This window comes from Sinocyclocheilus grahami, unplaced genomic scaffold (genome assembly GCF_001515645.1).
Source record: "Sinocyclocheilus grahami isolate Dianchi unplaced genomic scaffold, SAMN03320097.WGS_v1.1 scaffold1754.1, whole genome shotgun sequence".
In the NCBI taxonomy this organism is placed as follows: domain Eukaryota; kingdom Metazoa; phylum Chordata; class Actinopteri; order Cypriniformes; family Cyprinidae; genus Sinocyclocheilus; species Sinocyclocheilus grahami.
In genome coordinates, this window is record NW_015506933.1 from 115,625 (window position 1) to 124,393 (window position 8,769).

Genomic DNA, 8,769 nt, shown 5'->3' on the forward strand with positions numbered 1-8,769 from the left:
CTTATTTCACTGAAATGCAAAATCTCTAACCTTTATCTAATGTGTTTTTTTTCTGGATTCTTTTGGTCAGTATTCTGTCTCTATCCATTAAAATATACCCACCATAAAAATTACAGACCCTTAATTTCTTTGTAAGTGGGCAAACTTACAAAATCAGCAGGGGATCAAATAAATATGTTCCCCACTGTATAGATATATTCTATTAATGCATATAATGTTAATTTTCAGTTACACTTTATTTCGATAGTCCACTTTAGACATTCTATTAACTATAAGTAACTTTGTAACTACATGTCAACTAACTCTCAGAGTACACTGTTAGGGTAGGTTTAGGGTTAGTAGAATAAATTGACAAAGATTTAGACATTCTATCTACTTCTCATTAATTTGTAACTACATGTCAACTAACTCTCAGAGTACACTGTTAGGGTAGGTTTAGGGTTAGTAGAATAAATTGACAAAGAAAGTGTTAGAAGATATTAAGTAGACAGTCTACTAATACTCTACTAACTGCTAGTTGACATGTAGTTGCAAAGTTACGGTTAATAGAATGTCTAAAGTGGACTATCGAAATAAAGTGTTACCTAATTTTCATTTTATTGTATTAAGAACTGTATTTTAGTTATTACCTGATTAATGTTACCTAAGAACAATTTTGTCTCTCTAACAGTGACACCCAAGAAGGACCATGACCAGTAGTATTAGTTTTACCTAGTTTTGTATTAGTTTGACCTCCTGAAGTTGACAGTCAAATTTTGAAGTTAAGCATGTCTATTTTGTGACAATGTACCCTGTGGGGAGTGTCAGTAGTAATCAAATGCTTAAAAGATCAATTTTCTTATTTCTGCAATTTTGATTTTCTGTGTAAATGCATTTTAAATGCTGCCTAGTGCTGCATTAAATGTAATTACTGTATATAATAATAAATTGCTCATGGGCATCCTTGGAAAATAAGCTATGCACACAGGGATTAAAGCTTTAAGTATCATACTTTTATTCTTAATCCTAATTTCATTCTGTTTATAATATCAATGCATATTTTATATGTATGATTGTATTTCTTTAAGGTGAAAACATCTGCAAACATGAAACATAAAGAGTTTTGTTTGTACAGAGCAAAAGGAAGCACTCACATTACAGTGTTTTCTTTTCTGGAAAAACAGTTTATCTGGACAGTCTGCATTGCATGCCTGTTTTTACACTATTTGTACACGTGCTATTCATTTGGTCATTCCTCAGTTAACTACAAACACACTTTCTGATGACTTATGGATTTAATGTCTCTTTGTTTTGTTGCACCTCATTGCTGCATACTTGGGCACAGCTCTCATGCAATTTTTATTGGAAGACTTATGAATGCCAGACTCCACCTAGTCCACAATCCACCCACCCTGTCCAGGCCGACTTCCTGGAAACCCTGTACAGGTGCAACACAACTGGCCTTCTTTGTGCTTTTGACTGGACAGGGTTGGTGTCAGCATCACACTTTTAGGACTAAGGAATCCTGAGTTGTTTGTTAGATTTTGTGATGAGTGCAAGGGAATTTGTGGATAATTCACAGGGAATCATCTGCTTATTAACCAAAGCTAAGCTGTTCATTGTAACAAAGAGTGTCACACTCCAACTGAAACCAAGATGCAGTTTGGCGGTGTTGAGCATACACACATACAGTGTACTTGTGCTGGACATATGTGCATCAAGGCGGGCAAGATTTTTGAAGAAGTGTTAAAGTGGATATTACCTCATACTAAAATGAATAAGTAAAATGCTCTAAGATCCAAAAAGCTTCTAAAATATCTGAGCAAACATTCTAGATTCACCCTCCTGCTATTTCAATAATTTATATTCACAAAGTGCATTTACCTTTACCTCTCAGGTAACACCAAAAAATAAAATAAAATAAGCCTAAACACTTGGTCAAATCTGCATAATATTCACAAACAGAAATAATGACTGAGCGAAAAGAGAAACATTCCCAATTTGACAGTAAAATTATAAATAGAGCATTCACATGAAAATGAAAACATAAGAATGTTTTAAAGCTCATTTCTCACAACATGAACCCCAAATAATATTAATATTTTTAAAAATCAAATGACTGTCCATTGAACTTTTTTTGCATAAAATGTGAGTTCAGCTCCTGATTGGAACGGTAACATTTATTTATCTTATTTCTCTTTCCCCCCTCTGTGTTCTTCTAAAAGATTTCTCAAGCAAGAGTTCAGTTTGTTATCTTATTGTAGCGTATTGTACTATTCCCGTGGTTGGAGGCGTGAGGGCAAGAGGAAGGAGTTACTCTTTTGCAGTAGCCTCCTGCGTTTGGGCCGTGCTATGTGGAGTCCTGGTTGACCACTTTGCCTCTGTTCATTGTTGGGGTTCCTGAGCTTTTCCTGGAGCGTTGCTTCTCTTCAATCTCATGCAGTGAAGGCTCTCTGTACATGCAAACTGCAATATGCAAACATATCAATACATTAATATTCATTACTTTTGACTGCATTCATTAAGAATTATGAGATTTATGACAGACATCTTATACTTGAGTTCTGCGTTTTGGATTTTTATTTAAAAAATTAAAAATGCAAAAATGTTAGTCAACATGAAATTAAAATCGAACATATTTTCATTATACACACTCTTGGTATTGTTGTGTGCAATTTATCAGTGTATCTTATTCCAATGGAAAAATGTTTGACTTCTTGCATAACTTGCAGCGATTTTTTTTCTTTTTGTCTTACATATAACACTCTTATTTTTAAAAAATCATTGCAGACTACCAAGGCATAGCATCACACAACCATTTAGAGTACCCTAGCAACCGTGTAGTAATTTGAGCCAGCCATATCTTGGCACCGGAACAACATAGAATCACGGGGTTGGACTATTTTGATTCAGACTGGCAGACTCTTTAAATATCACTAACTGTGAAAATCAGCCTAGCAATGATTTAGAGCATCCTAGCAGCAACATGAAGCCACATCCCAACACCAGAACATTGCACAGGCATCCAAAAGTATTGGGAGATGCAAGAGTTGGCTCTCTTGCAATCACGCAGAAGACCCTAGGTTTGCTACAGCAAGCACCACTCACATTTTCTTCAGAAAATGTACATATCTTGTTATTATTATTACTATTAGTAGTAGTAGTGCTTGCAAAGCAAAGTGTCACTATTACTTTCTTGCAAACTTAACTATTACTATCTCACATCTTCTTCGTCTTCGTCTTCTTTCCATATGTTAGGTGCATCGTCACTGGTTTCACGATTTGATTCGATTACGATTATCATGTCAACGATTCGATTCAATTCAATATCACGATGCATCACAATTATATCACATTTATTTTGTGCATTTTTTTTTTTATTATATAAGCAGGCTACTTTTTAAAATAATTACGAATTAATAATAAATCATAACAATTGTTAAGAATTTAACCAACTAAATATAGCTTTAAAACATACAAGCAAATATAAAATAATAAAGGGGGGGAGGGGGGAGACAATTACAAGTGATAAACAAAAAGTACTTTCAGTATGTAGTACTCAGTGGTAGAGCATTACGTTAGCAGCGCAAAAGGTCGTGGGTTCAATTCCCAGGGAACACACATGCTGGTAAAAAATGTATAGCCTGAATGCACTGTAAGCCGCTTTGGATGAAAGCGTCTGCTAAATGCATAAATTATTATTATTATTATTATTATTATTAATTAATTAATTATTATTATTGCTGTTTGATTCTCACTGATGACATAGACTGTGGCAGCTTTAAAAGGCTGCATTCACATTAATGCACAGATCTATTTTGACATATCAGACGTTTTTTCCTGTTCTGAAAGCATAACTAACTGTGTTTACATAAATTTCATATCATAAAAGTATTGGGAGATGCAAGTACATTTAACCGCAGCCGTGATCGAGCTTCAGGAAATCAAACACAAATCGCATGTGAAAGTCTGACAGCACGTGAGTTTCATGCATCTAATACTGCATAGCAAACGGCATAAATTAAAGCATATCTAAATTAAAACACTGAAATAATGGCCGGTGGACAAGAACCAATCATGATGTGAAGTTGTTTGTTTAATATTCATTGTATTCTATTTCTGCATGTTTTTGCCAAGGACTTTTATTTTGGTGTTGCGTCCTCCGAGAAGGAGGGTCTTGTAATGTGAAGGGAAGTGCAGGAAAGAGGAGAAGAAGAGAGGTTAGAGTGATTATGTATTTAAATAAATTAAATACATAATCACTCTAACCTCTCTTCATGCATAAAGCATGAATGTTCCCAAACACTATGACAGTGCGATCTCTGTGTGAGATAATGTGATTGTTGTCATATTTCTATAAAAATCTAAAATACATGTTTGTATTAAAGTAAAAATGGATGATAAATACGCCTTTCGTATGGAATTAAATAGCAAGCACTTTGAGTGTTTTGTTCATCATATTTATTTTTATATAAAGGCAACAGAACTGAAATCATATCATGTTAATCAGCAGCACAGCACTAGCGATATCTGCCTTTGATCTCGTAGGTATCTTTATTATTATTATTATTATTATTATTATACGATTCGATTCAATTCAATATCACGATGCATCACAATTATATCACATTTATTTTGTGCATTTTTTTTTTTATTATATAAGCAGGCTACTTTTTAAAATAATTACGAATTAATAATAAATCATAACAATTGTTAAGAATTTAACCAACTAAATATAGCTTTAAAACATACAAGCAAATATAAAATAATAAAGGGGGGGAGGGGGGAGACAATTACAAGTGATAAACAAAAAGTACTTTCAGTATGTAGTACTCAGTGGTAGAGCATTACGTTAGCAGCGCAAAAGGTCGTGGGTTCAATTCCCAGGGAACACACATGCTGGTAAAAAATGTATAGCCTGAATGCACTGTAAGCCGCTTTGGATGAAAGCGTCTGCTAAATGCATAAATTATTATTATTATTATTATTATTAATTAATTAATTATTATTATTGCTGTTTGATTCTCACTGATGACATAGACTGTGGCAGCTTTAAAAGGCTGCATTCACATTAATGCACAGATCTATTTTGACATATCAGACGTTTTTTCCTGTTCTGAAAGCATAACTAACTGTGTTTACATAAATTTCATATCATAAAAGTATTGGGAGATGCAAGTACATTTAACCGCAGCCGTGATCGAGCTTCAGGAAATCAAACACAAATCGCATGTGAAAGTCTGACAGCACGTGAGTTTCATGCATCTAATACTGCATAGCAAACGGCATAAATTAAAGCATATCTAAATTAAAACACTGAAATAATGGCCGGTGGACAAGAACCAATCATGATGTGAAGTTGTTTGTTTAATATTCATTGTATTCTATTTCTGCATGTTTTTGCCAAGGAGTTTTATTTTGGTGTTGCGTCCTCCGAGAAGGAGGGTCTTGTAATGTGAAGGGAAGTGCAGGAAAGAGGAGAAGAAGAGAGGTTAGAGTGATTATGTATTTAAATAAATTAAATACATAATCACTCTAACCTCTCTTCATGCATAAAGCATGAATGTTCCCAAACACTATGACAGTGCGATCTCTGTGTGAGATAATGTGATTGTTGTCATATTTCTATAAAAATCTAAAATACATGTTTGTATTAAAGTAAAAATGGATGATAAATACGCCTTTCGTATGGAATTAAATAGCAAGCACTTTGAGTGTTTTGTTCATCATATTTATTTTTATATAAAGGCAACAGAACTGAAATCATATCATGTTAATCAGCAGCACAGCACTAGCGATATCTGCCTTTGATCTCGTAGGTATCTTTATTATTATTATTATTATTATTATTATTATTATTATAAGAAATTATAACACACAATGAGGAAGGCTTTGAGCCGAAACGTTTGTGTCTTTTCCCATCAGTAATGAATGTAAAATAAAAGAAAAAAGAAGATTGTTCTCGTGAGTGCGGATCATAATTTCTTATACTAAGTAAATCAACAGATTGACGTACCAAAATAAAAATATCAAGTAACGCAAGAGCGCAGTGCAAACGATGTTGTTAAACTGTATTATTATTATTATGCCATACATCAGAACAATACAACCAGAAACATTAAAATGTTAATGTAATGAAACAGTGCCAGAGGACAGTAACAAAATAAGTAATCTCGTAGGTATCTGTTCACTTCGAGAGGTCAGAACTCTCCGTCGTGCCTGCTCTTATTTCACCCCTCCCCTCACTGCAGCCGCCTACTCTCGCCGAGGCGCATCTCAAACAAGCCTATTAACAAATCTCAGGATGGCAGCTCTCTTCTCGCACCCTTGCCACGCGACAGGAGCATTAATTGGGAATATCTGCTGGCAGTGCTGCCAATTTAGCTACTTTGTAGCTATATTTAGCGACTTCCCCGCCCCTTTTGAGACTTTTTTCAAAAGTTTAGGGACAAATATAGCAACTTCTTGGATAAACCTTATCTAAGTTCTCATCTTGCCCACTGATCTACGTTCAGGCTTCCATGCGTCCATTTATCAGCAAATAACTCGGTACTAAGTCATCTCCTTTTTGAACTTTTGCCATCTGGTCGGCGTTACAGAGCACCGAATACCAGGACAGCTTGGCACAAGAACCGTTTCTTTCCCCAGGCAATCTACCTCATGAACAGTTAATGTTCTCCCATTGTGCAATTAAAGTACAGTATGTGCAATAACCTTATAATTATTTATCACCCTAAACCTTAGTACAGGGGTGGCGAACTCCGGTCCTGGAGAGCCGCAGCCCTGCAGAGTTCAGCTCTAACCCTAATGAAAACTCACCTGCCTGTAGCTTCCTAGTAACTGTTCAGACCTTGATTAGCTTGTTCAGGTGTGTTTGATTAGGGTTGAAGCAAAACTCTGCAGGGCTGCGGCTCTCCAGGACCGACGTTCGCCACCCCTGCCCTAGTACATCCCTACAACTTATTTTATTTTATTCTATTCCTATTCCATCTATACCACACCTGTACATACAATTTATTCTTTTTTTGTGGTTTATATTTATGCATGTGTATTTTATTCACATCTCATTTTTATTATCTGTGTGTTGTTGTTGTCTCCGTGTACTGGAAGCTTGAGACACTATAACAAATTCCTTGTATGTGCAAACATACTTGGCAATAAAGCTCTTTCTGATTCTGATTCTGATTCTACTTTGGAGTTAAAGTGATTACATGCTACATGCATTGTAAAAGTGGCTACATGCATTTTAAAGCTTTAAATACTCTAAGCTTTCAGATGATATCTATTTTTTGTTGATCAAGTTGATCAGTGGTTTGAAAAATATGATTAGTAATATTTTCGCAGAAGGGGGGTGTAAATTCGGTTTAGAGGGACTGCTCGGCGCTCAAAATTACATTCATTAAAAAGCTGTGATTATATCCTTTAAATTGATACCAATTTTGTATTATTCCATTTTGGGGTTGCTTAGTAATTTGATTATGAATTTTTCATGCTGGGGTTGGGGGGGGTGGGTTAAATGTGATAAAATGTGTCCTGATCTGACACGAGGCAAACAACTGAAAGCACTTTTAAATGTAAATAAATAAATAAATACAATTACCTTCAATGGGTCTTGGTACAAAGTGTGAAGAGGGTTTGGTTTTCTTCACACGGTTGCCTTTCATGACCTGACCCTCCTTGGTGAGGCCCAGGAACCAGGCTCGACCCGACTCCTGTTGACGGTACATGGTGGATGAGTAGATAACGTAGTAGTTCTCAAACACGGACTCCTTGAATTTACATTCAGGCGTGAACATCTCCTGAGGATAAAAAATAAATAAATAAATAAAACCACATGTCAATGAACTCATCCCATGATAGGTGGGAAAATGAGAAAGTGAGGTCAAATAGTCTCATTAGGGAGTCCCCAGGCAGGCTACCAGAGTTTGTATATGTGGCTTGAAGGACTATGAAAAGTGTGTGACTTTATGTCTGTGTACAAAAAAGTCACCGATCTGGGGGGTTGGATAGAGAGAGTCAGCAGGAGTTAGCATCTCTTATCTGCGTCTGGTGACATACTGTCATGCAGCAGATGCTATCTTGCTAGGGATGCTACAAAGGTAAATGTGGCTTGGGGGACTCTAACTAAAATTTATGAACTTTAGACCTCGACCTGTCCACAATGCACAGACTGACCCTGCACCTGGCTTCAAGAAGACTGTACTTTTAAATGCAGTTTGACCTTAGAGTCCTAAAGAAAAGGTTGGCGAGCATATTTATATCAGTAGTGTGAAATAAGAACCTGCACAAATGGTGATCTGTTGTAACTGTTTAACTGACATAACACATCCAGTATACATTTTCTAGATTGAAAAAGTTAAAAAAAAAAATTTTTTTATCTTGCTGTAGGTCTTTACAGTGTATTTGCATAATTCTTATTTACACATTTACATTTATATATTTTTTTCTTATTTTAAAATGCATTTAGTACAATTTTATGGTTACACACTATATGTACACAATACAAAGTACAAATAATTTCAGCTTGTTACAATGCTTATTTAGCTGAAAATCAGGTTCAGAACAGGATTTAGAAAATTAAATGGCCTAAATCTAACAAGTGAAAAGAAAAAAAATTAAAAGAATGGGTAATAAATAGTATTTTTTTCTCCTGGCATTTTCAGGAATAGGAAAATCCTCTCTGGGTCAGAATAAATAAAATAAATGCAGACAGACAGATAGATAGATAGATATGTACACTTTACTTTTTGCATTTCATTCAGTCAGCAGCTTTCTCAACAACTCTGAGAT

General features: G+C 35.2%; 1 protein-coding gene across 1 annotated transcript; it reads right to left on the reverse strand.

Annotated features, from left to right (window-relative positions):
• Positions 1-2,107: 2,107 nt before the first annotated feature.
• LOC107572463 (fibroblast growth factor 12-like) lies at positions 2,108-7,843 on the reverse strand. Its single transcript, XM_016258883.1, has 2 exons — positions 7,580-7,843; positions 2,108-2,445 (listed from the first exon to the last, which is right to left on the reverse strand). Exons 1-2 carry the CDS (start codon positions 7,827-7,829, stop codon positions 2,330-2,332), a joined length of 366 nt encoding a protein of 121 aa, XP_016114369.1. The 5' UTR covers positions 7,830-7,843; the 3' UTR covers positions 2,108-2,329.
• Positions 7,844-8,769: the final 926 nt, after the last annotated feature.

What these genes read in the sequence shown, in the direction of transcription:
- LOC107572463 (XM_016258883.1), bottom strand. Translation starts at nt 7,829, where the DNA reads ATGAGTTCATTGACATGTGGTTTTATTTATTTATTTATTTTTTATCCT. An exon ending in TGTACCAAGACCCATTGAAG is followed by an intron (nt 2,446 to 7,579) that starts GTAATTGTATTT and finishes TGCATATTGCAG; the next exon opens with TTTGCATGTACAGAGAGCCT.